Consider the following 19,447-nt stretch of genomic DNA (forward strand, 5'->3'; position numbering starts at 1 on the left):
GCGGAACCCCACCCGCCCCGACGCCCGTCCTACCCCGCCCACTGACTTGCCCTGCGCACGCGCGCTGCGGCTACGTGGGGCGGCCGCGGGCCCCGCCCCTAGGTGGGCGGGCCCGGCGCCTCCGCAGCTGGCCAATCGGCGGATGGCCCCGCGCTCCCGCCCCTTTTCCCCGCCCCCGGCGCCGGCTCCACGTGCCAGTGTTTGTGTACGTGCCGCCGTTGCTGGGCTGGGCCGGGTTCGGGCTGCTGTGGATTAGGCTGCCCGGGCGCAGCTGCCAGGGGCTGGCCCGCAAGTCCCAGCGGTCTTTAAATTCTCCCGTGCTAGGGCGGGACCGCGCACTCTTACCTGCCAGGGTGCGGCGAGTGTCCCACCGCTCTGAACTCCGAAGGACTTTTGTCATCTGCCGGAGGCGGGAAATGCTGTTGCTCGATTGCAACCCGGAGGTAAGACTTAGGCTCACAGAGCTCGAGCTTTTGTCCTGCAGGCTCAAGCTTCCAGACGCGTCTTCTCGGGAACGCGGGGACTCGCCACTGGGCGCTGCCTGGTCACGCCTCGTCAGAGCTGGTTTTGAAGTTGGGGGAGTTTTGGCACCCCGAAGAGGCGCGGGACTGGAGAAAAGAGAAGGGTGCTGGATGTGTTTTCTTCCCGCAGGTGGACGGTCTTAAGCATTTGCTGGAGAAAGGGGCCTCGGTCAACGCACCCCCGGATCCCTGCAAGCAGTCGCCTGTCCACTTGGCTGCAGGAGGCGGCCTTGCTTGCTTTCTTCTCTGGCAGCTGCAGACGGGCGCTGACCTCAACCAGCAGGTAACTAGGTAACTGATTGTTGCTGTGTACAGCTCTCCCCTCCCTCCCAGATCCACACAAACATGTCTCAGACACCAAGAACACCAATTGTTTCAGCTGTTATAAACATGTCTATAGCAGTGATGTCCAATAGAAACAGAATGCAAGACATGTAATTTTTTTTTTTTTTTTTTAAAAGAGACCGGGTTTCTCCATGTTGGACAGGCTGATCTTGAACTCCCAACCTTAGGTGATCCACCCATCTGGGCCTCCCAAAGTGCTGGGATTACAGGCGTGAGCCACCACGCCCGGCGTCTAATTTTTATTTTTTTTTTGAGACCTTGGCTTGCTCTGTCGCCAGGCTGGAGTGCAGTGGCGCGGTCTCTGTTCACTGCAGCCTCAGCCTTGCAAGTAGCTGGGACTACAGGCATGCGCCACCACATCCCACGCCTGGCTTTTTTTTTTTTTTTTTTTTTGTATTTTAGTGAAGACAGGGTTTCACCATATAGGCCAGGATGGTCTGATCTCCTGACCTCCTGACCCGCCCGCCTTGGCCTTCCAAAGTGGTGGGATTACAGGCGTGAGCCACTGTTCCCGGCTGACAGATGTAATTTTAAATTTTTTTTTTTTCCAGCCTTGATGTGAAGACATGAGAAATTTCAAATTTTTAAGTAGCCACATTAAAAAAGGGAAATGAAACATGAAATTTTAGTAATGTAATCCGATTGGTCCCAAATACTATCAATTCACAGCTGGGTGCACTGGCTCACGCCTGTAATCCCAGCACTTTGGGAAGAGAAGGCAGGAGGATCACCTGAAGTCAGGAGTTCAAGACCAGCCTGGCCAACATGGAGAAACCCGTCTCTACTAAAAATACAAAAAAATTAGCCAGGCATGGTGGCAGTTACCTGTAATTCCAGCTACTGGGGAGGGTGAGGCAGGAGAAGTGCTTGAACCTGGTAGGCAGAGTTTGCAGTGAGCCGAGATCACACCGCTGGATGCAGTTTGGGTGATACAGTGAGACTCTGTCTCAATAAAAACAAAAAAAAAACCAAAATATTATTGGTTCAATATGTAATCAACATAAACCAATGGCTGATTAGATTATTTTATGTCTTCTTTTATTCTGTATCTTCACATTCTGGTGTGACAGCGTATCTCAAATCAGACTAGCTGCATTACGAATACTGTAGCTTTAAGTGGCTGTTGACTATCTTATTGAACAGCGTAGATCTACAGTTTATTTCAAAAGAAATAATTGCTGCCGGGCGCGGTGGCTCAAGCCTGTAATCCCAGCACTTTGGGAGGCCGAGGCGGGTGGATCACGAGGTCAAGAGATCGAGACCATCCTGGTCAACACGGTGAAACCCCGTCTCTACTAAAAATACAAAAACATTAGCTGGGCATGGTGGTGCGTGCCTGTAATCCCAGCTACTCAGGAGGCTGGGGCAGGAGAATTGCCTGAACCTGGGAGGCGGAGGTTGCGGTGAGCCGAGATCGTGCCATTGCACTCCAGACTGGGTAATAAGAGCGAAACTCCGTCTCAAAAAAAAAAAAAAAAAAAGAAATAATTGCTATATTACCAAGTCTCCCTCCAGCAATTTAAATTCTTGTGAGATATGTCCACAGCCATTCTAATTTCCTAAAGAACTTTCTTACTGTAGTTTTCATCTTCCATTAAATATTTAAGCATGGGGAATTTTAAATTGTAAACTCTTCTGGGACAACTCTTTTTATTTGCTTACATTTTAATGTATGTGGATATGGCTACAAGTTTTTATTTATTTGTTTATTGAGATGGGAGTTTGGCTCTTGTCACCCAGGCTGGAGTGCAATGGTGTGATCTCAGCTCACTGCAACCTCTGCCTCCTGGGTTCAAGTGATTCTTCTGCCTTAGCCTCCCTAGCAGCTGGGATCACAGGTGCACACCACCACGCCCAGCTAATTTTTGTATTTTTAGTAGATATGTGGTTTCACCATGTTGGCCAGGGTGGTCTCAAACTCTTAACCTTAGGTGATCTGCCCACCTCCCGAAGTGCTGGGATTACAGGCGTGAGCCACGGCACCTGGCCACACATATTTTTATTAATGAAAACTGTATGAAAAAGCAAACAGAACGTATCAAAAAATAAAAAGCTTTTACAGCTTACAGAAGAAAAAAACAAAAATAAAAAGCTTGAATTAAAATTTCAGTCCATACAATGCAGTTCTAAGTAGCTTCCTTAAATAGCTAATATTAGATGTCACTCACCAACTTCCATAAGAAAGTATTTTTGGGAGACTCTAAAATGCACTGTCTTACCTTAAGGATGTTTTAGGAGAAGCTCCACTACACAAGGCAGCAAAGGTTGGAAGCCTGGAGTGCCTTAGCCTGCTTGTGGCCAGTGATGCCCAAATCAAGTGAGTACGACATCATGGCTTCACATTTTATGTTTTCTTGGATTAAATAATCAGACTCCTGAAGCATAGTTACATGTGCTTCCAAAAATAATGCTTGCCTAATTGACAATTTAGTGTTGTCATTTAAATGTTAACTTAGGCTGTTGGTGCTGTCTAATAATACTCAGTTTGAGTAAGTAGAAAGATCCTGAGCAGTCAGAGTTGCAATTCTGTTCATTAGACGGTATTCTACTTCAATCGGCTTAGGAAAACCAATTCTATAGTTCTCATTGACTATCTTTGGGTACTCATCCACTGTATTAAACAGCAAATAATTCTTCATTCAAAAATGGAATGCCCGCTCTATGCTGGATTCTGTTAGCTGCTGAGAATACAAAATAACCAAAAATGCACTTTCCCTATGCGTTCTTTACCTCTTCTGTTCTGCAGCCAACATTTGTATGAGCCCAAAATTCCTTTGTAAGATACTAAAAAACACTTTAGAAGTTCAGTTTTTCATTTAACTCAATTTTTATCATATTTTCAGTTTATGTAACAAGGATGGGCAAACAGCTGAAGATCTTGCTTGGTCATGTGGATTTCCAGAATGTGCCAAGTTTCTTACAACAATTAAATGTACGCAGACAAAAAAATCAAGTGAACACTCTGACAGGGATGACTGTGCTCCTGTGCTCAGACAGAAACGAAGTTTTGGAAGTGTGGAAAATATCAGTGGGAAGAGGAAGTGTTGGTAAGTGACTCCGAGCTGCCGCTCTGTTCCTCCGTGATCTCTTGCGTGCATAGCATTTATTATTCTAGTGACATTGTAATACTGGTTGTACTTATAGAGTCTGGAGACCAAAAATGTGCCTGCGTGGTAGAAGTTTGGGGATAAAACTCTTTTTTTAAAAAAAGTTTTTAATGTTAATACGTTTTTTAAAAACAGATGTCACGTGGGTTATGAAGATGTCTGAAGAAACGCCTTCATTTCATGCAGACGTATGAGCTCCAGCTTTTTGCTTACCATATGTGTCTAAACGCCTTCTGAGAAGGAGGAAATCTTTCTTCCAAGTGAAGATCCATTTAAGAACACATGTATTTACATGCCTATAATATGCTGGTTGTGTATGCTTTGTCTTTTAAGTCATTAAAGGGATGTCTGAAAAATACATTCTCTGTGCAGTATTTACAACCTTTGAAAAAGGTCATAGTTTAAACCGTCAAACTAAAACCAGAATTTAATGTGAAATTAAACTGATTCTTTATCCACCAATTTATAATACCACTCTACCACTCTACTGCAGTCTTCAATCATATATTTTAAATCATATTTGGTCGCTGAGGAAGACATAAGTTATAGTATGCATCCTTGTTCCAAAAGTCTGGGCCCTTCCATCCGCACCAGCCCTGGATAGGGGAGAAGGGAAAGGAAAGCCTTTTATAAAGTTGCAAGATTATGTGATGGAAATCATGACATCACACTCTGTCAGCAGGACCTTGGCAGAAACTCTAAATGCCTTTATATCATTCAAGGATTTGAATTCCTACTAGGCATAGAAAAGTAACTTATCTGGGTCCCTTTGAGGTAGATTTTTGAACTTTTTTTTTTTTTTTTTGAGACGGAGTTTCACTCTTGTTACCCAGGCTGGAGTGCAATGGCACGATCTCGGCTCACCGCAACCTCCGCCTCCTGGGTTCAGGCAATTCTCCTGCCTCAGCCTCCTGAGTAGCTGGGATTACAGGCATGCGCCACCATGCCCAGCTAATTTTGTGTATTTTTAGTAGAGACGGGGTTTCACCATGTTGGCCAGGATGGTCTCCATCTCTTGACCTCGTGATCTGCCCACATCGGCCTCCCAAAGTTCTGGGATTACCGGTGTGAGCCACCACGCCCGGCCGATTTTTGAACTTTTAAGTCTATATTATTTTAATTCTAAATAATTCATCATAAAAATCATTAAAAAAGAAAAATTTACTTATCGTAACTGTTATTCCAGATACCACACTTTACTGATCTGAGATGAATAGTTTTACCACTTGCAATTGATAGCATGTGATAAGTGAACTGCCAGCCTGATTGTCTTCATCGTCCATAAAGGAGTACAGCAGCATTCAGTGGCATCTCAGGACTGAAATACGGTAGTGAGAAACCTCAGCTTGCCCCATGCTTGGCACTCGGTGCCCTTTCATTTTCAAATCCCAAGTATTACTCAGTTGTAGTTTCTATGCTTCATGTCAGTATTCATCCTTTTCGCCAACAGAAAAAATTACTTTCAAACAAAATCGCATTTAGGGTATGAAATGTTCTCAGATTTCTTCTAGGGCCACTGACTTATTAAAGAAAACCTGAAGAAAAAATCAGTAACTGTGTCTGTATTATATGAGTCGCAAATGAAATGCTTTAAGAAATCCTTGCGAGGAAGCTAGCTGAGGATTCTGAAAATACCACTGAGTGAGTGACAAGCAGTGGCCTGACTCCTTCCTAAATAAGATACATGTTGTTAAAAAAAAAAAAAAAGATAAAAGTAAAAAATCCTCCCCCAGGCCTACCTCCCATTCTCCCTAGGTAACCTATATTCTGTTTATCATCTCTTTCAGCAAAACTCTATTAATTGAATGTCCTAAAATCTGTTTTCTTAATAGACAAATACAAAAAAGACTCATACTATCTCTGTTTTCACTTTTTTTTTTTTTTTTTTTTTTTTTTTTTTTTTTTTTTTGAGATGGAGTCTTGCTCTGTTGCCCAGGCTGGAGTGCAGTGGTGCGATCTCGGCTCACTGCAACATCTGCCCCCCAAGTTCAAGCGATTCTCCTGCCTCACCTTCCCAAGTAGCTGGGACTACAGGTGCACACTACCATGCTCGGCTAATTTTTTGTACTTTTACTAGAGACAGCGTTTTACCATGTTGGCCAGGATGGTCTCAATCTCCAGACTTTGTGATCCACCCACCTCGGCCTCCCAAAGTGCTGGGATTACAGACGTGAGCCACCACACCCAGCCTTTAACCATTTTTTGATCCTTTTACACATGAAGGCCTTGACCAGGTAACCAGATCTAAACTTTTTAAAGGAGAATTGGGTAGAGAGAGTGTCAGAATGGGACTGTATAGGGAGAGAGAGTGCTTGGCACATGCTTCTTTCCTGTGAGATGACCAGCCTGGGAACTTCAAACAGGAAAGCACCATGGGAGAGTAAAGAGGTCAGGCAGAGATGGACTCTCCTCTCGCCTCCTGGGTTCTTGGAGTCAAGTGAATCAGTAGTTCTAATGGCAGGACCTTGGCTTCATAGTTTCTTGTGTATGCAAATAGAGCAAGGAGGTTTCTGCTATTGCAAAGTTCTATAGAAACAGAACTAGCAAAGATGGAGATTGCAATTCTCAGAGAAAGGAATCAGGGACAACCCCTTACTCTAATTGTTCTGAAACCTTATCTAGATAATCCCGTCTAGTGCAGGGCCCCTTGAGCCAACCAGAAAAGAGAAATTTTGTGATAAAAATAATTAAGACTTCTCCCTGCCTTTAAAAAAAATCTAAATGTCTGCTCACAAAGACCATCCTTTTTGACTGAGCTTGGCGTGTCCTTCCAGCCTCACCTCTCTACCTAGCCCTGGACACGTTCATCTACCTGGAGCGCGGCTTTCCACTGCCTCTACAGGGTGCCACTATAGCACTGGCCGCGTAAACCCGCCCGAGATGGCATTTTTTTTCTTGAGAGTTCTTTTTGGAATCCTTCTCTGTCCTACACTAAAAGTGTTTAGCTCCCTAAAAACCTCTTCTAATACCGCTAGTGCTTGGGACAGTGCCTGGCATTGATTAGGTACTTAATAAGTACTGAATGAATGAACACCTTGCTACAGAACAAGAATATCGCTACTATATTCAGTGAGATACGTGTACCAGTCAAAAACCTTTTACAGACTTCAAATTCCAAATGTTGTAAAAGAGGAAAGCAAGGAAACAGAAAACACTTAAAACTGTAACAACACATTTCTATCCTGTTAGCCTTTACCCTTATTGTAAACAAGAGACTTTAGTAAACTGAGGATATAAGAGAATTGGACTACACACATTAAAAACTTTTTTTTTTTTTGAGATGAAGTTTTGCCCTTGTTACCCAGGCTGGAGTGCAATGGCGTGATCTGGGCTCACTGCAACCTCCACCTCCTGGGTTCAAGCAATTCTACTACCTCAGCCTCCTGAACAGCTGGGATTACGGGCGCCCGCCACCATGCCCAGCTAATTTTTGTATTTTTTAGTAGAGATGGGGTTTCACCATGTTGACCAGGCTGGTCTCAAACTCTTGATCTAAGGTGATCCACCCGCCTTGGCCTCCCAAAGTGCTGGGATTACAGGTGTGAGCCACCGTGCCCTGCCAAAAACTCTTTAACATATTAAAACATTTTGTATTGTATGTATTTTCTGCAATTTCAATGTATTTGGCCAAGAATATAAATGTTACTTAAAATTACAGGTCATTATGTTTTACAATACTTTCTCCAAAAGACTTGGTACTGAGTTTCCATACGTGAGAATCAGTTAACTATGAATTAACAATTTTTACCTCCTTTACCTGCTATTGTAAGTAAGAACAAATACTCTCAAATATGTATAACTTCAAACACTTTATAGAATGAGATCAGGTTATATGTAAATAAAATTAGTCAAGCCTCCATAATGTCTAGCATACTGCTTAGCTATCTTTTGGTTCATTCTAAAATTCAGAAGTTTATGTAGTCCACTCATTCTATTTTAAGACACTGATAAACTTTGATACATTTGTTTATGAAAGCTCTAAAATCTCCAAAGGAATATATGTATGAGTGTTTGTCCTACTATTAAGTTTAATAACTGAGAAAGTTTCTAAAAAATCTAACCTAAATTTTGTCTTTTGCAATGTGCATTGTTCCTGCACCTTCCCTATACAGAGGCCTACTAACCACGGCCTCAGAAAGCCTCCTCAGGGAGGCTCACTGCCCTCGGCTTGCGGTCTTTCTGTTACCAGCCAGTTTGCCATCCTTCCTTTCTAGGTTCTCTGCCGCATGTCTCAATTTGTGTTAAATGGATACTTACCTTTTCCAAAATAACTTGCAGGTCTTCAGCACCTGTATAATGTGGATCTAGAATCAGAAACTTTATCTGCCCTGTAATCTCATTCCATGCAACTCCTAGTATTGTGTGGGCCAAAACTCCTCCCCCTATAGAAGAAACAGGAAATACAAATAAGGTATCAACAAATGTCAAATGCCTGTTCAATTGAAAAAGACAGATTACTTTGTCTATTAACTGATTTAAAATAGCATTAAATGGACCACAATGTCAGATATACTCTGAAAGGATACAATGACAGCTTTGTTAACACATAGAGGATTCAGTCATATCTATAATCACATAAAATTTATATTCCACCGTCATATCCATATAGTTACCTAAATTGGATTTAGAAAGGGCCATAAACTTTTCCGAATAGAGCAACAATCACTGCTGTGGTGCGTCTCTCAGCAGATGGTCCTGCTGCCTGAGTACCTCCAGTGATACAGCACTCCACTCTTTTTTTTTTTCTTTGAGACAGAGTCTTGCACTGTCACCCAGGCTGGAGTAGAATGGGCGATCTCGGCTCACTGCGACCTTCACCTCCAGGCTCAAGCGATTCTCCTGCTTCAGCCACCCAAGTAGCTGGGATTACAGTGTGTGCCACCATACCTGCCTAATTTTTCTATTATTAGTAGAGACAGGGTTTTGCCATGTTGGCCAGGCTGGTCTTGAACTCTTGGCCTCTAGTGATCCACCTGCCTCAGCCCCCTAAAATGCTGGGATTACAGGTGTGAGCTACTGGGCCCTGACCTACTCATTAAGTTCTTTCTGATATTTTGTAGACATCAGCCTCCATTTCCTTTTTTTTTTGAGACAGAGTCTCACTTTTGTCACCTAGGCTGGAGAGCAGTGGAATGATCTTGGCTCACTGCAGCCTCTACTTCCTGGGCTCAAGCAATCCTCCCCCCTCCGTCTCCTGAGCAGCTGGCACTACAGGCTTATGCCACCATGCTGGCTAATTTTTATATATATATATTTTTTGGAAGAGATGAGGTCTTGCCATGTTGCCCAGGCCGGTCTCGAATTCCTGGACGCAAGCTATCCTCCTGCCTTGGCCTCCCAAAGTGCTAGGATTACAGGTGTGAGCCACTGCACCTGACTTCTGCCTCCGTTTCTTACACACTAGTCTCAGTGTGCCTTCTGTCATCACAGGACAGGTCTTGTTCTTCACAGAATTATGCATCTTTAGATCAACTAATTCAATCTTATTTTACAAATAAAATCCAGAGAGGTAAGTAATTGGCAAAATGTCACAAAGCCAGCGTTAGTGACAGAGTCATGACAGAGTCATGACTTATGAAGCTCAGCTGGACCACCTCCTCTTTTTACTACTGCTCTCAGCTCTTTAATTGTTTGAACATAGCTACCATTTCTCAGCCTTTACTTCTTCTGGTTATTATAATCTTTTTTGTAACCTTTAAGCCACCTTGGACATTTTTTTCAATATCCAGAGATCCATACATATGGTGTAAAAGTGAATTTCAAAATGTTTAAAATGACTGATTTTATGCAACATTAAATATTTATAAGTTTTACATACAAAAAGATGTCTGAAACACTTTACCGATCATAACTGGAGTTCCTTCGCTTTGGAAATGATTAGCCAGTCCCCGTCCTTGAGAGGCCATTTCTGAACCTTGGCTAGAAAGAAACCATTGTCTATCAGTTGAACCACTTCCAACACTAAGGTCAAATAATGAGCTAGGAGACAAAAAATTCTTTTCTTTTCTGGGTTGTTATTGAAAAAAATATGTAACTGCAAATAAAATTAAGTGGTAGGGAACTGAGAGAGCAATTAAACCTTACAATTTAAGGCAACATAAATTCGAAATACTTAAGGCCACTATGTGTGCTAGGAAAGAAGATAGAAGACCTTGATCTTCTGCTTCTTGAACTGCATAAAGGAGGTCCTGGGTTTTTTGGGTTTTTTTTGAGACGGAGTCTTGCTCTTTTTGTATTTTTAGTAGAGACAGGGTTTCACCATGTTTGCCAGGATGGTCTTGATCTCCTGATCTCGTGATCCACCCACCTCAGCCTCCCAAAGTGCTGGGATTACAGGCATGAGGCACTGGGTTTTTAACATTAAGTTGAAACATCACCTTGAGGCTCAGGGAGTTCTTATGGATGGACTTAATCAGAAGAATAAGTGTTAAGTCCTGGGTTCTTGTCTTCTTCCTGGTAGACTTCTTAGTCTGTACTTCTTCATCTTTAAATAGGGACCCAAAATATCTGACCTGTCTACAAAACGGAGGAGAGTCTAGGACTAAAATATATGTCTGTAAAATCACTGTGAAACCTGTAAAGTGTTTTCAAGTGCAACATACTATTTTTTTAGGGAATATCAGAATTTTTACTTTTGAGAAAGATGGGCTGATGAAGGGAGGTATTTTTGGGGTGGGAGGTGCCAGGTGGTGCTAAACCTTAGCTCTTGCTTAATGAGGAATGTATAATGTTTTAATTACCAAAACTGTCACTTTAAAAAAAAGTTCTTCACTACCTAGGCTGTCACTTTTTTTTTTCCCCCGGATGGAGTCACCCTGTATCACCCAGGCTGGAGTGCAGAGGCGCAATCTCAGCACAATGAAACCTCTGCCTCTTCATGCGATTCTCCTGCCTCAGTCTCCTGAGTAGCTGGGATTACAGACATGTGCCACCACACCTGCCTGACTAATTTTTGTATTTTTAGTAGAGACGGGGTTTCACTCTGTTGGCCAGGCTGGTCTGGAATGCCTGACCTCAGGTGATCCACCCGCCTGGGGCCTCCCAAAGTGCTGGGATTACAGGTGTGAACCACCGTGCCCGGCCAGTCTGTCATTTTTTACCAATGATTTCCATAACCACTGGGTACTGATACAATGAGGACAATGTTCCTATAATTAACAATAGGAAATGCATTTTATTTGTTTTTTGGGGGTTTTCTTTCTTTTCTTTTAAGAAAATGTATTTTAAAACAAGCTCATACAATCAGGAGTAAGCTAGTTATGGTCATAGAAAATGTTTAATTTATTTATAGTTTCTCATTTTAATATTAGAATTATGGTTAAGATACATTGGACAAGATAAAATGAATACATTATTTGGACACATTACTGGATTATTAACATCTTAGGAAGAAAAAGAGCAGGAGGTAAACAAAAAGGTCAGTCATAGATCAACATTTAACTCAAACTTTTTAAAAGACTGGAGCACAAAGAAACTGTTAATAGAATTTTTTTTTTTTTTTGAGACGGAGTTTCACTCATGTTACCCAGGCTGGAGTGCAATGGCGCGATCTTGGCTCACCGCAACCTCCGCCTCCTGGGTTCAGGCAATTCTCCTGCCTCAGCCTCCTGAGTAGCTGGGATTACAGGCACGTGCCACCATGCCCAGCTAATTTTTTGTATTTTTAGTAGAGACGGGGTTTCACCATGTTGACCAGGATGGTCTCGATCTCTTGACCTCGTGATCCACCTGCCTCGGCCTCCCAAAGTGCTGGGATTACAGGCTTGAGCCACCGCGCCCGGCCTGTTAATAGAATTTTTATGACTTTACTCAACATTAATATATTTTTAAGGTTTCCTCTTCTAGGCTAAAATTAGGCCTAGATAGTGCAAGTATACATTACATCACAAAGTTTATTCATAAACTCAGAGCCTTCCAAAAAAAATATTGAAAAAAAATTAAGGTTAAAAAAATGAGATTTAAAAGCAATGAGGTAATAAGGGAGAAGGGAAAGGAATGTAAATAATAAGGGAAGACACCATTTTTCTATTATTTTAATTAAAATGACAGACTGTCACTTTGAAATGATTTATCTAATTTCTAAAGTGTCCTTACCTGACAAACAGTATTTTTGAAGTGACACCAATCAATTGGTTTAGTACCAGCTGCACCTCAATAGATCCAATCCATTGCCGTGATCCGACAAATGTTGCTGGTTTGTCGCCGGCATCAACCAGAGCCTTCACGTGTTTAAAAATATAAAAAAATCCATACACAAGACAGCTATTAAAAACTATATTTAGGGCATTTTTCCTGATTACCAGTAAAAGAATATTTTTTTCTTCAAAACAGTAGTAAGTCTGCACCATGAGGTAACAAAAGCATCAATGAAATATTAAAGGCTAATGAAATGTACAGTCGATTATAATTTAAAGTGGTGTGTTCTGTACCTGCTGGATTTCTCTGTGTGTTGGAATGGACCTCTCTGTGTATCCCTGATGTTTGAACCAAGAGCAGATGGTCTGCAGAGATCGGTAAGCACAGCCCCAGCCATTGTCATCTATCCGGTCCTGCATATAATGATGATAACCATATATGCCCTGGACCACACAAACCTATATACAGAGAAGAAACACAGTGAAATATTAACTTAGGATAGAAGTACATATTCTGTATATACTCCTGAATTACGTTTTAATGTTCTTAGACTGTTACTTTAATTCCTTATAAAAATGCCTTCACAGATCTATGGTTTAACATACCTTCCTGGCTTTTTACTTGAGGTTCGAAGCCCTTACCGAGGGGCCCAGCAGGACCTGCCGTCTGGCCTGTCCAACTTCGTCCCCTAAACTTTTCCCTATTGCTCCCTCTACTTTTGATTCCCACATTCCAGGGACAGTACGACCTCAGAGCCTCACAGATCTCTTGGCCTGGAACTCTTTTTTTCCAAATTAAGTGTTCAGCTTGCACTCTCACTTCACTCAGGTCTCCACTGAGATGTCAGAGGTCTTCCCTGACCACCCAGTCTACAAACGGCCCACGCATTCTCTCAGCACCCCACCCTCACCTCACCCGTCATCTCTGTCCTCTTTGTTTTTACAAAGCTTATCATTACTCGACACATTACTTATCATTTAAAAAATATCTGCCTGCCTACAGTAATAGCTCAGTGAGCACACGCACTGTGTCTTATTCACTTTTGGGCCCAAGCTTCTACAACACGCCTGCACACAGCTGATGTAAATGTTGTTGAATAATAAATGCTGAAGGAATGAAGGAAGGAATAAAGGAATGAACAAACAAATGAAGGGTCCATGTCATGGGACACAGGAAGAATGTCTGTGAAAATTTATAAACCTGCCATGATTACAGCCCAGGTATGTTATTTGATGACTCTAAGGTCAAAAATTAAGATAAATAAATTATTAATATAAATTCTTACTTATAATGCTAAGAATGCATATGTCTTTTTTTTTTTTTTTTTTTTAAGAAAATCTGGGTTTTGCTTTCTGTATTTTTGAGATTGGGTCTCCTCCCTATGTTGCTCAGGTTGGTCTTGAACTTCTGGGCTCACGTGATCCTCCTGCCTCAGCTTCCTGAGTAGTCTGGGATTACAGGCACACACCACCACACCTGGCTCCCAACTGATATTATGTTTTAAAAATTAGGTGAGAAGAGACAGGGGCAAAGATAGAACCCTTACCCAACAATTAGAGAATGTATATTCTGCCCAAGCACAGGTAGAAAAATTTATAACTTGACCATTGTGGTAGGCTGAAAAGTGACTCCCAAAGGTATATATATCTTAATCCCCAGAACTTGTGAATGCACCCTCTATGCCAAATAGTAAAAGAAAAAAGAAAAAGTATTAATAGATATGATTAAGTTAAGGATTTTAAGATGGGGAGATTATCCTGGATCCTAGTGGGCCCTAAATACAATCACATATATCCTTAAAAGAGAGGGGCGTAGGAGGAGAAGGAGGCAGCGATCGGAATGATGGGGCCACAACCCAAAGGATGCTGGCAGGCATTAGGGAATGGACTGTCCCCAAGAGCCGATGGGGGGAAGGTGGCCCTATTGACACTGTGATGTCAGCTGGGTGATACCGCTTTCGGACCTCCAGAACTGAGACAATATATTTCTGTAGTTTAAAGCCATCAAGTATGAGATTTTTTTTTTTTAGGGAACAAATACAAGTTTGAATAAATTTCAGAGTTAGTTTCACTTAGAATTCTTTCTGATTAGGAGGCAAGAGTCAGAAACCAGTTAAAATAAAAAAAAGAAAAAAGTAAATAAATATATTCTGACATATTTGGACACAACGAATACTTCTAAATAATACATAGACAAAAGAAAAACCATAATAGGAAAATATAAAAATATTTAGAAGTGAACAAAACTAAACTCCTTCAAATTAACCCTGTAAGATACACTAAAAGCAGTGCTTTGCTTGACATTTAAAACCTTACGTTAGAAAGAAAATTGGTCAGGCACAGTGGCTCATGCCTGTAATCCCAATACTTTGGAGCCCAAGGTGGGTAGATCATCTGAAGTCAGGAGGCGGAGTTTGCAGTGAGCCAAGATCACGCCACTGGCAGTCCAGCCTGGGCAACAAGAGCAAAGCTCTGTCTCAAAATACACCACTACCACCAAGAAAAAAACTTCACGCCATTGCATTCTAGCTTGGGCAACAAGAGTGAAACTTTGTCTCAAAAAAAAAAAAATTCTCTAGAAAACTAAAAAAGAGGGAACGTTAAGCCAACTCATTCAACAAGCCAGTATATCGCTAATAAAAAAGTAAAATAATGGCGGGCGTGGTGGCAAATGTCTGTTAATTCCAGCACTTTGGGAGGTGGGTGGATCACCTGATGTCAGGAGTTCGAGACCAGCCTGGCCAACATGAAACCCCATCTCTACTAAAAATACAAAAAATTAGCCAGGTGTGGTGGTGGGTGCCTGTAATCCCAGCTACTCGAGAGGCTGTGGCAGAATCACTTGAACCCAAGAGGCAGAGGTTGTAGTGAGCCGAGGTCGTGCCATTGCGCTCCAGCCTGGGCATCAAGAGTGAGACTCCATCAAAAAAAGAAAAAAGAAAAATAAGAACAGTACGAGAGAAGAAAATTATAAGCCAGTATCATTCACAAACATAGATGCAAAAATCATAAAATATTAGCAAATGGAATCTGGGGTGGAATAAAAAATAATGAATCATAACCATACTGAGTTTGTCTCATTCATGCAAATCTATATTGTTGAAAGATTTGTACTAAAGTATTCAAGGGTAAATAATATAACTTTCCTTGAAATGGTTCAGAAGGAAAAAAAAAGAGGGAGAAATGAAGCAGATATAGCTAAGTGTTAACAACTTGCACATATATATTGAGAGGTACAGGAATGTTCATTGTCTAAACAGCAAAAACCTTGGAAAACAATCAGAAAGATGACTGAACTTAAACAAAATACCAGAGATGAATCTTTGATACGTAACATTGAGTGGAAAAGCAAGTGGCAGAGACTATGAACAGAATGATACCATTTTTATAAAAGTTAAAAATATGCAATATTAAAAGCGACATTGCAGAGATTAATATGTAGCATATATAGTGAAGCTATTTTTTAAAAAGGAAGGAAATGATGAACACAAAACCCCTAATAGTTCCTCCTGGAACTGTGCCGGAGAGGCAGGAGAGTGGATAAGGAAAGAGCACAGTCAGACTGGTAAAGTTTTGCTTCTTAAATTAGGTAGGGGTCCCTGGTATTCACTTTCCCACTGTGCATTATATGTACATATCAAATATTACATGATAAATACGTAAAGCATATATTTTTCTTATGTCTTTGTAATACATATATAATGAACCTATTTTATTGCCAAAAATCAGTCAGTATTCATTCAACACCTTCTGTTGTCCAAGTTCTTCTTAGGAACTAGCCTTTTTGCAAGGAACTTTCTATGGAAGCTGGTTGGCCCACAGCTTTTGCAGATGGATCTGCTGCCCTGAGTACACTCTAATGACTAAGATAAAAAGTGGGCCCCTAACTCTCTAGGGTAGGTATTGTAACATATATTCACTCTTAATTATTTCCTCACAGGTCTCCTGGATGCTCAGAAGGTATTAATAAATGCCACGATATGATGGCCACATTTTCTTTCTCTTGGGAATCTGAATTGAGAGGTGCAGAGTTAGCCAAGTAGCCGGAAACAGGAAATGCAGTTAGAATGAAGCATATGCTGAGCAGCTAAGAAAGAACAGGAAAAAGTGACACACAAGCTGAAACAGTGAAGACATAAAGGGTATGAGGCTGAGAAAACAGAGTCAAAGTTAAGAACAGGCCACTGAGTATCACAAGCATACACAGAAAGCAACAGAAATGCCACCAAGGTCTCCACGTGGTCCTGGAGAGAGACTGAAGACAGCTGCCAGTCACAGGGCTGCTGTTTCTAGGAGGCCCAGCTGTACTGGCATTCCTAATCTTGGATGCCTATAAGGTCCTTTCTCACTGGCCTCCATGTATCCTTAAGGTAACCCTTCCACCACCCTCCACCAATTCATTCTTATTTGAGCTACCTTTAGTAAAGATCTATCCTTGGCAACCAGGTATATGCTACATAGAAAATAAGTCTAGTTCCTCATTAGACTTATCCTACAGTGGTCTGGCACAGTGGCTCACGCCTGTAATCCCAGCACCTTGGGAGGCCTACATGGGTGGATCACTTGAGGTCAGGAGTTCAAAACCAGCCTGGCCAACATGGTGAAACCCTGTCTCTACTAAAAATACAAAAATTAATCAGGTGTGATGGCAGCTGCCTGCAACCCCAGATACTCAGGAAGCTGAGATTATGCCATTGCTCTCCAGCCTGGGCAACAAAATGAGACTCTGTCTCAAAAAAAAAAAAAAAAAAAGACTTATCCTACAGTGTGGTTTGAGTAGACTATGCCCTTAATTAGCATGATTTCTCAGGTTCAGAATAAAAAAATGGGACAAGCCTTTGAAGAAATAAGAGAATTTTAGTAAGAGAAATGTGGTATATACTACCTATTATTAACTTTTTTAGACCACTGTTAATTACTGCTGTCTTAAGCAATGTCTGTTAACAGAGATGGGTGATAAATCATGTTTTAGGGATGACATGTATAATCAATCAAGTCTTCTACCGGTTACCAACAAAAAGCAAGTAATAACATAACTGTCAAGTGACTCCCATAAATAATTAAACTCACCATGCCAGTCTCCATGTTAGGTGGGTTAAGATAAGTATGTGGATTTCTAATGTAACCATCTTTGTATGGCTCATCAGGAAAGTGATAGGCATTAGACCTTTTGAAATAGGGTCTGTCATGAGGCAGATTGAAGAGATCATGTAACTCCTAAAAGAAATTGGAATTAATAGAAAAAGTGCTGGTGATTTAGATTTCTAGTCAATAAATAAAGAAGTTATAAAACACAGAAAATCATATATGGGTTATAAAAGTTTCCAAACACTTATTATTTAATTCACTAGCATCAAAGATGGTGAAAACTGAACCAAAACCAAGAAAGATTTATTTTCATTTGAAGGATGAAAATAAATGAAGAGAAAAATGAATATAAATTGTTAGAGTAAGTGAACTGAGATAATTTTAAAATAATTATTTATTATAACATAGTCTGTTAAAATATACCCAGGCTAAAGACTGATTTTGAAATAGCCTTGTAAATGAGTAAATTATAATTAACAATAATCATATCAAAGTATTTAGAAAAAATCATGGCTAGGGTGCTTTATAAATATTTTATATTTTAAGCGGTAGTGATTACAGAGTAGAAGTTAGTGATATAAAACCAACCAACATGGCATGAAAATAAATACACATATATGTTTAAAATGTGGTATTTTCTCAATGGAATGAAAACATTTAATAGTCACTTTAAAAAGTCTGACATGTTCTTTATCCTATCTTCTGTGTATTCCAGTGGTTTGAATAGATCAGCTACTATAGCTATTGCTTCTACAAATCAGGTCACCTCCATGTGCAGAGGGTCAGGGTATTATATTATAATATATCTCTTCCTAAGGACAGAGGTTAGGAAGATGCTCCATGGTCTACTGTGATGGGTTCTAAGCAAGTCCACATATCAAAAAGATGTACTCCAACCAAAACCAGTCATTTTGCCAATAAATCTCGGTACTTTGAATGCTGGTCATGTTTACTCCAAAATTCCTCTAATAAATCCCAAATAACCTTACTTGTGAAGTATTATTAACATAAATCCTACCCAGAATTAGTAAAGTTATCATTTTCCTTCCCTAACTGTAATCTTGCCTCTTTTACAAATGTGGAAGTTATAGAAATGTGTTAATACCAGCTACTTTAGGCAGGTAAGCACCTTTTCATTTCTATATGAAATATTAAAATTTCACAGAATATATGAACCACACTGAATATTTAAAATTAAAATGTTATATACAGGTTCAACATTTTTGCATTAATAAAGTTTCATGAGAACAGAAATTAAATAATATGTAAAATTAATAGTCTAATAACTTCCACACTTTTAAGTTAAATCACAAAATAACTTGCATTTACTGGAAATAAAAAATTAAACACAAAATGAATGACAGTTCTTATTGTTTTTTCTAAGAATAAATGAACTGGTTTTACCTTTCTGTAAGCCTGCAGCTGACCATCTGGTATTCCTGAAGGATATGATATTGTTACAAGATTTTTTCTCCCTGGTAATAAAAAGTGCAGTGGTTCAGGGACCACAATAGATGTTCCTTTCATATATTTCAAAATGCATTTTTCCATATCAGTTAGTTGATTATGAATTGCATCAACTAGAAGTTTACGAACTCTGTGGGGGGAAATATGTAAGTGTATTAACAAAAGTTACAGTGTCTACAATAAAGAAAAGTGCAGAGCTAATATATCCTTAATACAGTAAAAAACTTGATTGGACCAGGTTTTTTAAAGGAAGTCTGAATTATGCATTATAAAAGAAACTGTGCATTTGCTCTTTGTGGATAAAGGGAAATCCTCCAGTTTTGTTTTTTTTTTTTTTTGAGAATGGAGTCTTGCTCTGTGGCCAGGCTGGAGTGCAGTGGCGCAATCTTGGCTCACTGCAACCTCAGCCTCCTGGGTTCAAGCGATTCTCCTGCCTCAGCCTCCTGAGTAGCTGGGACTCTAGGTGCGTGCCACCACGCCCTGCTAATTTTTGTATTTTTGGTAGAGATGGGGTTTCACCATATTGGCCAGGATGGTCTTGATCTCTTGACCTCGTGATCCACCCGCCCTGTCCTCCCAAAGTGCTGGGACTACAGGCGTGAGCCACTGCGCCCAGCCAACCCTCCAGGTTTTAGCATGCTACCCTACTTCCTCCAAATAACCATTTAATTAATAGATGGCTCTTCAGTTAATAGTACACAAGGAGAAAAGCACACCTTAGGTATGCCTATAGGATATATAAACATGGGTTCTGATTACTGTGGGGAAGTGCCCTCATTTAAAT

At 40.7% G+C, this 19,447-nt stretch overlaps 2 protein-coding genes across 5 annotated transcripts in view; one reads left to right on the forward strand and one right to left on the reverse strand.

The window, feature by feature from the left end:
- ANKRD37 (ankyrin repeat domain 37) lies at positions 1 to 4,329 on the forward strand. The gene is made up of 4 exons (XM_032298805.1): positions 1 to 443; positions 652 to 804; positions 3,092 to 3,183; positions 3,710 to 4,329. The coding sequence occupies exons 1-4, from the start codon at positions 417 to 419 to the stop codon at positions 3,915 to 3,917; spliced, it is 480 nt and encodes a 159-aa protein (XP_032154696.1). The 5' UTR covers positions 1 to 416; the 3' UTR covers positions 3,918 to 4,329.
- The window catches only part of UFSP2 (UFM1 specific peptidase 2), a 26,746-nt gene continuing 10,410 nt past the window's right edge, over positions 3,112 to 19,447 (reverse strand). For 2 of the 4 annotated variants that reach the window (XM_032298794.1, XM_032298793.1), the window contains 7 exons: positions 18,601 to 18,793; positions 17,179 to 17,325; positions 12,403 to 12,567; positions 12,068 to 12,192; positions 9,816 to 9,892; positions 8,231 to 8,355; positions 3,670 to 4,569 (listed from right to left, as the gene is read on the reverse strand). In XM_032298794.1, coding sequence (XP_032154685.1) covers positions 4,483 to 4,569; positions 8,231 to 8,355; positions 9,816 to 9,892; positions 12,068 to 12,192; positions 12,403 to 12,567; positions 17,179 to 17,325; positions 18,601 to 18,793 — 919 coding nt within the window. In that variant the 3' untranslated portion in view covers positions 3,670 to 4,482. Of the gene's footprint in view, positions 3,242 to 3,669; positions 4,570 to 8,230; positions 8,356 to 9,815; positions 9,893 to 12,067; positions 12,193 to 12,402; positions 12,568 to 17,178; positions 17,326 to 18,600; positions 18,794 to 19,447 lie in introns of those variants that run through there. The other 2 variants (XR_004275358.1, XR_004275357.1) reach the window with 2 other exon arrangements.

Source organism: Sapajus apella, unplaced genomic scaffold, assembly GCF_009761245.1.
Source record: "Sapajus apella isolate SASKATOON/1434 unplaced genomic scaffold, GSC_monkey_1.0 scaffold39, whole genome shotgun sequence".
In the NCBI taxonomy this organism is placed as follows: Eukaryota; Metazoa; Chordata; class Mammalia; order Primates; family Cebidae; genus Sapajus; species Sapajus apella.

Coding starts and splice junctions, on each gene's coding strand:
- ANKRD37 (XM_032298805.1), top strand. CDS start 417: ATGCTGTTGCTCGATTGCAACCCGGAG. Junction 805..3,091: donor GCGCTGACCTCAACCAGCAG/GTAACTAGGTAA, acceptor TCTTACCTTAAG/GATGTTTTAGGAGAAGCTCC. Junction 3,184..3,709: donor GCCAGTGATGCCCAAATCAA/GTGAGTACGACA, acceptor TCATATTTTCAG/TTTATGTAACAAGGATGGGC.